The sequence below is a fragment of the Acanthaster planci genome, linkage group LG01 (assembly GCF_054643075.1).
Source record: "Acanthaster planci isolate LZ-2023a linkage group LG01, COTS_SCS, whole genome shotgun sequence".
Taxonomy (NCBI): Eukaryota; Metazoa; Echinodermata; class Asteroidea; order Valvatida; family Acanthasteridae; genus Acanthaster; species Acanthaster planci.
The window spans coordinates 19,663,946-19,675,808 of record NC_141777.1 but is presented as its reverse complement, the minus strand read 5'-3'; the positions used below and the strand labels follow the sequence as shown (position 1 = coordinate 19,675,808).

The window sequence follows — 11,863 nt, the reverse complement described above, 5'->3', positions numbered from 1 at the left end:
ATCGTGATGAGGAAATATCTGTGAAACTGAAGTCTTTGCTACTGAGAAAAACATGTGCAGTAGGTGACGCCAGAAGGCTGGGCATTAAATATCTAAGGTCTGTGAAGCATTAGCAGGTCAGATAAAATTCAAGTGTTAGTGTCGGCCATCCCAAACTCCCCACTCAAGGATAACCCACAGTGATGTCAACAGATACGTTTCCTTGGCTAGTAGTTGGCCAAGAGTCACCCACCATAGGACCAGACAGGACAGGACAGCACCAGACGGGACAGGATGTGACAGGAAAGGACAGGACAGGACCAGACTGGAAAGATGAGACAGGACAAAACAGGACAAGAGAGGACAGGACAGTACAGGGAGGTGGTCACTCACCCACTCCAAGTACTCGGTGATCATGAGCTGGGGCTCAGCCTCCCGGCACATGCCAAGGAGTTTGACCACATTGTCGTGGCTCAGCTTGCACAGCATGTCCATCTCCCGACGGAAGTCCAGCTGCTGGCTCTCGCTCTTGGTCTGCAGGGCCTTGACCATGACGGTGGTGGCCTCCACGCCTTCTGTGATGCCGGCCGCCCGGGCCAGGAACACCTCACCGTACACCCCGTGGCCTGCAGGAATTCAACGAAGAGCTGTATGATCAGCTGCTACCACTTTAAACATGTAGGCACTTGGATAACCTTTTTATTCACTGATGTATTCCAAAATGAACACAAACGGCTGAGACTGTTTGAGACAGTACAGGGAATAACAGGCAGGACAGTTGTGGGTGTTACGGGGACTGATAGTTTAAATCACTGCATACAAAAAGTTCCTCAAGTGGCCATTTCTTTCTGTCCAGTTTGAAAACCAAACACTAGCGGAAAAAAGTTGCAACTGTCTACAAAGGGATGCTACTATTTTCCCATGATGCACTGCAGGTAACGCAGGATCTGTACACACAAGTGCAGGTCTGCCATATTTTCAATTGCTTGAATGGAATCCTATTAATTTAGGTGCAATATCATGGCCATGTCTGAAAGGTCTCACCGATGACCACTAGGGTTTGTAGGTCGTGGCGAGGGAACTGCAACTTGTCATAGCTGCCTCTTCGCCCACCAGCTGCGGCCTTGACCAGCGGACCCATGGCCATGTCCCCGTTACTCATCCCGGCCACCTTGGGCTCCTCATCCCGGTACGAATTGGCCGAGGGCGGGTGGGGAAGGCTGCCGTTCAGCTTGGCCACTTCACCGTCCGGCCCCGGCACGGCCCCCGCCCCGGGGTTCAGGGCTGCTGCAGCTTCAGCCGCCAACGCCTCCTCTTTCATCAGGCGGCGCTGTTTGCGCCGGCGCTGCCGGCACCACCACATCAGGCCCACCACCAGGATGATGTAGGCCACGGCGCAGCCCACAGCGATGGCAATGGTGCGGTGCATCAGCTGCGGGGTGAACGGGGTGGAGCCTGGGGGAGTTCCCTCTGTGAAGGAGTACAAGCCAATACGTAAGGGCAAAAATTAGGAAATGTCTCAAAACATGGAATCCCAGTATCATGGCTTTATTCTGAAAGGGGAGTCAACGTTCTTATGAGAGATCTTCAAGCTTTGCCTCGTGCAGTGACAGAGACACAAACTTTTCAGAAAAGGTGGCGAAGCTAATCCAAAACTTGTTTACTAACTTTTACAGGAATTGTAATGAAGTAGCCCCTGTGAAAGCCGTGCTTGTAAATGACCACAAGTACACTGCACAACGATGGCAAAAATTGGCTGCCTTAAGCTTCCTTGCGGTGTAAGGTTATATCAAGTTTCATGATATCTACTGCTAGTGTTAATGTTCAAATAGCATTTCACTAGACTTTAAAAGGGACTTACTCCTGACTATCAGTGTAATCTCAGCACTGCTCAGCCCTGCGTCACTGCCAGCTAAGCACTGGTAATTGCCGGCATCGGATGCCTTGACCTGTTTGATGAAGAGTGAGCCGTTGTCCAGCTTGACCATGTGAGGGGACTCCACCTTAGCTGGAGAGATGCCCATCCAGCTGATCCTCGGAAATGGGTCGCCTGTGGCCTGGCAGTCTATGGTCAGCGAGTAGCCCTCATAGCCAGTCGCGTTGCTGGGGACGATGGTGAATCTTGGACGTACTGTAGTGTGATAGAGAGAAATAAAATAGCTTGGGTGATAAAAGAGCTTTGCTCATTTGAGCGAAGGCCACATACGAGTGTGTATGCTGGCTCAAGGCTGGATGGTACTTGAGGTAAATGCAAAGGCAAAGTGAATTTGATATCACCAAATGCTTGCAGCAAACTTCCGTTATGCTACGGGGACACGGGAATCCAATTATTTCTGCATCTTGAAGGGACTTTGCACAGGCACTGATATGGAATGGAAACATACTTTACGGTAATCTGAAGAGATGAAGTTATTACGGAGGCTCTACAAACATGTGGATGTTCTTTAACCCTAGGAGGGGGACAGAATCCACTCCGCCCCCTAAATTCTCTCTAATATCGTTGTAGCCCATTTATTTCATGTGCACAGCCTTGAGGACTCTTTAAGTAACATCTTGCTGTCCTTTTGGCACCAATTTTTTGAAAACCGGATGTGCTATTCCCGAGATAAGTCAGCCAAAACACATTCTTTTTCCACTGCGTGCTCGATACACATGCACCGTCCTGTCTGAGGTCGTGAACTTCACAGGACCATAGCATCAAAACCATATGTCTCATTGAATTGAAACTTTACCCATAATAGTAAATGGAATCGTCGACCATGCAGTGGAACTTCATGTACATGTATGGACTGGATCACGCGTATTTATGGAACATGTGCCAATGTATTGTAAATGGCCATGGACCATGCACAAACTGGTCATTCGTCCGAGGTGGGCGCATCAAAAACTCTGATACGTCCACTATCTTGTAGGCCATGCCATTGCACGGGTCCATGCTCTGAAGTGAGAAGTTGAGAACCGATGCCCTCGCTGGACAGTAAGAGATTCAGACTCTGGTGCATAAGTTCGGGCAACGGCTAGGCTATTTCTTACCCACTTGACGATTTTGCCTGGTGTCATACATGTATACAGGGAAAGTACAACACATCACACGCAAGTACCAGGCAAAACTCACCAATGTTGAAGCGGCAGCCACACGTAAAACAGTTATCGAGCTTCATGGCTTCTGGCCGTAAAAGCTTCGCAGTGCCGTGCGTGCAATAACCAATGTGGTTTGGTACCCTGACACAAGGGTATTTTACAGTTCATTTTTGTACGCATTTTCCCATGTGTGGAAAGGTGCCCTGCTAAATGTACAGCATGCTATACGTATACATGCAGGAGCGGTGACTCGGATTCAATGTTTGGAGCTGTCACTCACGTGCGCTGAGCGGTGACTGGGACTCGGATTTGATGTTTGGAGTTGGCTCTTTGAATGTGGAACTGCCAATGGTGGGTATCCAATTCTTCACAAAAGCAGAGCCGCCGATTCCGATATTTTGGGGGAACCGAGGTTTCACTTGGAACCGGGAGTACCGCACAAGCCTATTCTGATTGCCATATTATTGCCTGTCATGGGATTCATACTGCACACGGATGAGGAATGCTCACCAAAGACGTCAATGGTGACAGTGGTGTTGATGACCTCATCACCGGCCGTGGCCACGCACATGTACCGGCCGCTGTCCGACTTCTTAGCCGGGTGGAAGCTGAGCTTGCCGTCCGTCTCGTTGATGTGGGCGTCCCAAGGGGTCGAGGGGCTCGGCAGCTTGAACCAGCGGATGATGGGCGGGGTGCTGGCTGAGGCCCGGCAGATGATCTTGGAGTCTTCGCCCAGCTCCAGGGGCTTGCTGTTGGGGGCTGGGGAGAACTTCAAGACCGCTGGGGGGGGGAAGAGACGGGAAGTGGACAGGAAAAGGGGAGTGGACAAGAAAAGGGAAGGGAAAAATGTAAAATCCTGCAATTTCTGCTCCTTCAGTTTAAGTCTCAACTCTTCACAGCAAAAGCAACAAGAGCATATAACAGACTCAAACATTTCTGACATCCTTTCCACTTCTTGCTCAGAAACCTGTGCTGGATAAACTTATCATACACTGGCACTCCAAAAAGAAAATTACTATTTTGGTCTCCCTATAATGTTCAAAATCTGCATATTACAATTAGTGCCCATTTGATATGCTAATTCGACAAACCATTCCCAAATATATGAAAAAAGACAAAGATTTGACAACAGTCCATAACAGACACTAGCACTTTCAAATCAAGATACTGGTGCCAGGCTGCATTCATTTGAGATCCAGTGGCGGCGACCGTTTGGTCTCTGATGGTAATACTTACGTATAACTCTTAGTGTGACTTTAGCAGCATCAGTGCCAGCAATTGTGGAAACTTGACAGACATAACCTCCTTCGTCACTCATCATCAGGTTTCTGATGTGCAGAGTTCCATTGTCCAAGGTGAGGAATCTACGGTCCTGAAAAAGAAAAACCCGAGAACTTAGGCTTGGCGATCCTTAACATGTCTCTTTTATGGTGGGGGTTGACATCAGTGTTGTAATGGAGTACATTTCTAGGAGTATACATATACAAGTATGACATGAATAGGAGTACATGTACATTTTCAAAAGTAAAAGTATCAAAGCAGTACCAGAGGATGGTACGAATGGCACTTTTCATACGTTTTGAGATAAGTTGTTTGTTAAACGCAGTATAAAAGAAAGAAAAGATTTCTCAAAAGTGCTGGAAAGTAAACACAATAGGTTTATTGCATAGAAATAATTCTGCTTACATACATTCTCTTTAGCATGGATTTCTGTGTTCATTTTCGACATAAAGTTTTGACAAACTCTCACTTCTCTGGCCAAAATGATGACACTGGTGCCTACGGTATTTTTCAAGTATTATTTTTCACATCAAAGGTGATAAATAATAGTGTCATACAGCCATTCTTACACGCTTTACCATTTTTCCCATTCTGGCCATCAACTGGGACTGGAAGTCAAGGTATGTTTGAATATAAACTTGGGAGATCTGGGCACCACACAGTTCAGACTTTTCTTATCATGGCACAAGAGAATATTAGCAACTGCAGCCTTAATACATTCACGGATGAATGCTGCAGGAAATAACGGAAATTACGATCGAAACAAATATGGAAAATGTGCACGAAGTGATTGTTGGTTGCAACCTTATAGTCGAGTACACATTTCTATGAGTAGGAGTACAAGAAGTTCTGCATGAGTGCGAGTACAAACACAAGGAAGTTTTTCTTGCAAGTATGAATGAGGAATGAGTAAACCTTCATGAGTATGAGTACCAGAAACAATGTACTCACATGGATGCAAGTACTACCACACTGGTTCACATGCTGTCCAAATTCGCTTCACCTCAAGGGTATTTGAACAAAATTATATTCAAAATGGAGGATCGATGACTGAATTTGACTTGCAGGCAATTATAAGGGTGACTTCAGAATCAATAATTCTGAAAGAAAGGCCTAATGCTTGACTTAAAGACACATGCACCATGGCTTGGCAACCGTGACTGCAACTCTAAAAACACACCTGACCAACGGGCCGCTACCCGCGTTAGCGACTTGCCAAAAACCGGCAATTTGACAACAGGCCCACCTACCTGCAGCTGGCTGTTGCCATCCCCCTGCCATGTGATCCGCGGCTTGGGATTGCCGTCCGCCTGGCAGTGCAACCAGGCATCCGACATCTCCTTGGCTGCTGTATCCAGGGGCCTCGTCGTGAATTCTGGGACAGCTGTGGTTAGAAATGTTCACAAGTGTAAGAGAGAGGTCCCAACAAAGGCATGTTGGGCTTTGGGAAGCTACTTTGAAATTTCGAACCCTTGAATGTCCATCCAGTGGTTTTTCCCTCGGGGCGAAATTAAAAGATGAAAACAAACCAACAAAACATCTAACAAATGGGGATGTGAAAGACAACAACACCAAATCACTGCCTTTCAGGACTTTTAATATACCTACATGAAGCTAACTGCGGGAGATCCCTAAAACTGTGTGAATGTTGGACTTGTCTTTTTGGTGTACGGTAAAACAAAAAAAGTAGCAATCCTGAATAATAAACCCTACAAAAATCCTGAATATTTAAAATCAAAATCAGGAAATCTCTGAAAAAACATTATGAGAAATTATATCCCCCGTGCCTACAAATACAGATGTACTGTTAACAAAAGAGTTACGAGTGATACTGAAAAAAATACCAAAGATAGGAAGGCAGAGTCAGGATTCCCACAGAAATCTACAACCAACTTCCACGGCTTTTCCCAGGATTAAAATATGACAATTTCCATGACATTTACATGTAAAGCCATTTGACAGAGAAAACTTGCTTGGTACTGTGAATGGAAGCCACTACTCTATGAACTCATAGCCTCTATGATAGACTGACATAGAGAGCCTGTAAATGTATCAGCATTCCGCAATTGCATCACAAGCGTCCCATCACAAATAACCTTTGTATGACCTTGTCTTCCATGGCTCTTTCCTCTGAAAACAAGATTCTGGAACACCCTTCTCCCCCTATTTTCCATGATTTTCCAGGATGATTTTTTTCCCCAGCATTGTTTTTCCATATTTTCCATGACCCTCGGAACCCTAACAGTAAATAAATCTCAGCCTCTTTCCCACTTCCGATCCAATGCTTACTTGCAACGACGACGCCCAGCTGCCGCGTCTTCTCCCCAGCGATGTTGGAGGCTTTGCAGGTATAGTTGCCGTTGTCCCTGGCCTGCAGCCGCCGGAACACCAGCAGCGTCCCGCCCTCAGTGTGCACTCGATCCTGAGGGTTGCTGCTGAGGGGGCGGCCCAGCTGGTCCAGCCAGCCGAGCTGGGGTGCTGGCACACCCCCTGTGGTGCCGTACGGGTAGGTGCAGTTGACCGACAGGGGCTCGCCATCAGGCACAATCCGTGATCCCAGGACAGGCAGATCTTCCACTTCTGCAAATCAGAGGATAAGTTTGAAATAACTGCTTACTGCTTTTGTGTCACAATAAGCAAGATCCTTATCTCAGCAGTGTATGAGCACAATAAGATTTGAAAATCTTCCTGCTGTGATAAAGAACTCAAAGTCTGTGTCCAAAATTAATGTGGGAAACAATGCAATGACAATTCTTGTCTTGATTTCAGTAAACAATTCCGATAACATGTTTGACAGCTTTAGTCTTAGAAGACTTTTATAACTAAAAACTTCTTTTTGATTAGACTACAGAATGCAAATTGAGTTGTCATGTGCCCCGAGGACATGCATGCATCCGCCTCAAGCAGAAGCACTCCCTCACTGGTTGAAAAGAGCCATGCTGGTAGGGAGGATTTCATTTTGTTAGTAGCGATGCGACCACGAGGCGTGCATTTCATGGTCATTCATGAACCAGTGAAGTGCACCTCCGACCAAAGGAACCTCCATTGCTACGAAAATTGCACCCTGTCTTGGTCCAGCGTGAGGCTCATTATGTGAACCAGCCGCTTTTCTCCCAAAGCAAAAATCCCACAATCCAGTAGCAACACTTGAGCAATTTGGAATTTTGAATCAGTTTATTTTCTCCAGCTCCTGGAGAAGGTAGTGAGCACAGAGTGTTCCCAGTATTACGTTGGTGAAGGACACAATCATCGTATTTAAATTTAAACAAAAGAGGCGTCTTACTTGCAACGACCAGCTGGGCCTCAACATCAGCCTCCCCGACGTCATTCCTACCGATGCAGATGTAAGTCCCTTCATCCATCAACGTTATATTGTTGATGACCAAAGTTCCATTCCGGAAGATCTTGGTGCTGTGAGAGAGAGTACAGGCAAGGGAGATGGGGGGGGGGAAAGAAGCGAATCAAGAACTTTTTCCCGAGAGCAACTAACAAGGAATGTTTCTGTCCTATTTATTGTAGAATACGCCATATTGGCAGAAACTGACCCAATGGAAATAACACGACAAGGAAACCTGGATTGTTTTTGCATAATACATGTGAAAGCCAACCAGAACACGTATCAAAACTGAACATCAAAAACCTCTGAAATTAAACTACATGTAAACTCACATGTACCAACTGCTGCATATTTGTTGAATTGATCACGACCATAAAAAGTCTGTGATTAACCTGTGCATGATCAAGTATACACATGTCCAAGCACCACAGTACGGGCATCGATCACGCCAATGTACATGTCCAAGCACATGCTGTGTCCAAATTACTGGGATACAACTGCACACAACATGCACGCCTATAAAACCTACTGGCTGAAAGCTTAACCCTCACAGTTCTGCATAAAATTTGGCTTGCAGTACTCAGTACTACAAAATACTAAGCAGTAGTCTGAGCCTGAAGGACCTAGCGCTACAAATCACTACTTCTGGCTAGGGCACCCTCCCTTGTTACTCGTACAGAGAACAATAAAGTTGTGCATTAATAGTGCCAGAGCACTGTATGGTACATTGTCTTGTATTGTTCTTGTCTATTGTTATTATTATTGTTATATTATTTCATGGCTTCAGAGAACAATAAGGTAATGTCATCTTACAAGCGACAGCGACGACTACCAACTAACTTTTACTACTATGTAATACTTTGTAGTATTTAGGGCAGTTAGGGTTAATGCATTTCTACTAGACAGGGTGCAATTGAAATTTGTAGCCTAGAGATTCAGATGTGGCTTTACCCTGCCAGTGACAAGCACACTTTGCCTTGGGCTTCTAACATCTATGCACAGGAGCTGGACTAACCTGGTCCCATTTGCCATGTGCACCACGTTGGTGCCCTCCTCCGACCAGCGAAAGTACCAGTCGATTACTGGGTCCGGGTTGCCCTGGAAGGCACAGTGGAACTCGGCCGACTGCCCAACAACCCCCAACACATCCTCCGGTGCCTCTTCGTTGATGGGAAAATCGGCATCTGTAGGGATGAAGAAGATGGAAGGCATGTGTGAGTATAGATAGGAGAAACAGAAAAAGTACTCCAAAGAAGCCCATTCTCTGTTATAACCAGAGAAAAGTTCTGTCTCTGACAATTTTTGTCAAAATAGGATTTAAAAAAAAGGGAAGATTACATGTAATAAAAGAGTAAGCGAACAAAATGGAGATGTGATTTCACTCTGTGGTGGCCACAACATACAACAAACATGAGTCAGGACATCACTAGGCATTTCCAAGAATCCTGTGTGTGACTTCTCGCAGATCGTTTTTTAAACCTGCATGTTCCTTGTGAAAAGTGATATCTTGTGATGGGGCCCATTTGATAACTTGCTATGCACACAGTAGCTAAGTTACTAATGGAGCCATATGAACGCATACAATACTGTAAGTGCCCAGGACGAGGATAGGCTTAACCCTAATCCCCTAGCGTGTATGGAAAATCATATTGAAAATGGAGGATTGAGGACTGTTAGGCTTAATGACCAGCCCCATGAAAATTGTTCGTTAAAACCCTCTTTTGCTGTTAACGGTCACAGGCAGTCAAAAATTCCATCCAATTCTCCTTCTACAGTACATACCCGGTAGACGTGTCATTTGACTGATTTTGACTGACAGGGCAACTTAGTGCAGATTGCATCTTTGCATAAGAGGTTTCTAATGCATAACATTTCGCACTGCCTCCATTTCATTAAAGTATCCCGGACAAGTCCCCAGATTTAGGGACAAAAATGTAGGTATGAACTTTGCCCTTGCTCCATGGACGAGGAGCCTGCCTGTACACTGTATCATCTGAAATACCCATTCTCTGTCATTTCCATGTACCCGGTACATTGTATGTATCAAATCAAATTAAGAGGAAGGGTCTTGTGGACACGGGCACTCAGACATGTACATGCCAAGCCTGCTTGATGAAATTCTCTTCAGATAGGGAGTCCGTTCAACTCAGCCCCCCTGTGGAAGGCTCCACTGCAGTGACAGGTATACTGGCAAATAAGCTCACAGCAGCTGCTCGGCCAAAAACACTCCAAAAAGCACTTGGAGGGTGCGTTTCCTCAGTGCTACCGAGCGTGATTCACTTCCCATCTTGCCCATGGTGAATTACAGATGATGAAAAAAACAAAAAAAGCCAACAAAATGACGAGCGGGACTGCTTCACTGCTCACCAGTTGTCACACAGCTCGACACGACACATGGACGGCAGGTGTGACTGTCAGTTCACTGTCGGTGGTATGGCTGTCAAATGCAACTCATAAACGTACATTTCTTTTGCATGTCAATTGCCTCAACCTCTTCTCAACTCCCCCCCCAAAAAATCCATCAGAGAATTGAGTTTAACATGGGATGTGTCTCGTTACTGTACATGTACACGCATATGCGCTAGAAAGGCAGAGAGGTACATGAACTGGTACAACGATGGATGGTTCAACTTTTTCCCACTTCAGATTCACCTCCACAGTTGTAACATGGAGTGCATTGTGGCTCAGAAGTTTTTCCAGACCTCCAAATCCAACAAACAGAAAAAACAAATGGCACAAAGACTTTGGCAAAGCTAATACCCTACCAATGTAACAACCGCTGGGCAGTCAAGTCGTTCAAGCTGTCAAAACACTGCAAGACTTTCACAGAGCTGCACGTGCATATTGAAGGGTTCGGGCAACTCGGTTTAAATCAACCCTAACCATGCCAAATGTGATTTACATTGCATGCAGACCTCAAGGTTTTGGACTACAAACAACAGAGGAAGAGTGAATCAGTCCAGCTACATATAAATTAATGAATGAAACCATCTACAAGGGACCTTTGAGATGCTTGATGGCGGGGAACGTACCGGTCCCAAGTGACCAGTCCACTGCTGTCGTTTGAATAAATTTCAGCATACCCTCATTAGCTCAAGCATGATGCAAACAACAGTCTCCCAATAGAATGGAATTCTCTAGTCTTTCTTTTACCTAAAATGGTGAGGGTGAGATTTCCCCCCGAGCTCCAAGCCTCCCCAGCCCTGTTCTGTCCCCGGCAGGAGTAGACACCGCTGTCTTCCACCCTTGCGCTGCGCAACCGCAGCCGGCTGCGTGTCAACTCCACGTTCTCGTCTGGCGCCAGCCGCGCCTTGTCCCGGAACCAGACGATGTCCGGGGCCGGGTTGCCTTCCACTTTGCAGTTGAGGGTGACACGGCTGCCCTCCTCAATCTGGTCCAGTGAGGACGGTGATTTTAAGGTGACTTTGGCTGATGGCTGTATCCCTGCAGGCAAAGGAGAAGACCAAAAAAAAAAATTTGAAAACCACCGATGGAATTCTACTAGTAGGTTTCACTCAATGAAAGTTGAGCTGAACTTTAACACTTAACCAAGACTTGGATTTCACAGTTGCACACTGAAACCCCGCTTACACTGTACAACAGGCAAGTCGTGTGCACAGATCAGAGAAACAGATTCTCAAACATGCATATTTACATATGTGCCAGTCATTCTGACGAAATGAAAATTGTGCACGTAAACTTCCGGTGATGAAATTGAGTACCAGCATGTATACGTCTAATAATTTGTACATGTAAATCACACAGTTTGACAGAAACTGATCTGCATTGAGAATAAATCTGAAGGGCAGATGGCATGAACAGGGTTTGATTTCTAAAAACTGGGTTCTGATTAATTCACAAACGTGCTCAATTTCGTCAAGTTTCTTATCCCCAACAGTACATGGACACCCATACATGTACATGTGCAGGTACAGCACATACATGTAGCAAGTATTAACCCTTCCATTAATTTTGCTGCCACCCTGCTGAACCCAACAACATCCAAGAGCTGTTATGTGTGAAGCCTGCTAAGTCAAACACACAACAGCAGGAACACTTCGTTGGATCCTGTTGGGTTCAGCATGGCTTGGGTAAACACATGCATGTACATGCACACGTAGGATAAAGTTCACACAACAAAGGAATTCTCAGAGGAGAGATCACTGGTCCCAACGGTCATACCGA

The 11,863-nt window shown here is 45.8% G+C and overlaps 1 protein-coding gene across 1 annotated transcript in view; it reads right to left on the bottom strand.

Moving 5' to 3' along the window:
- LOC110982872 (inactive tyrosine-protein kinase 7-like) overlaps positions 1–11,863 on the bottom strand; it is a 57,096-nt gene that overhangs the window by 7,777 nt on the left and 37,456 nt on the right. Inside the window, exons 3-12 of the mRNA XM_022241611.2 lie at positions 10,832–11,122; positions 8,694–8,862; positions 7,625–7,752; positions 6,631–6,921; positions 5,592–5,725; positions 4,297–4,432; positions 3,571–3,840; positions 1,841–2,110; positions 1,024–1,449; positions 373–605 (exon numbers count right to left, since the gene is read on the bottom strand). Coding sequence (XP_022097303.2) covers positions 373–605; positions 1,024–1,449; positions 1,841–2,110; positions 3,571–3,840; positions 4,297–4,432; positions 5,592–5,725; positions 6,631–6,921; positions 7,625–7,752; positions 8,694–8,862; positions 10,832–11,122 — 2,348 coding nt within the window. The remainder of the gene's footprint in view (positions 1–372; positions 606–1,023; positions 1,450–1,840; positions 2,111–3,570; positions 3,841–4,296; positions 4,433–5,591; positions 5,726–6,630; positions 6,922–7,624; positions 7,753–8,693; positions 8,863–10,831; positions 11,123–11,863) is intronic.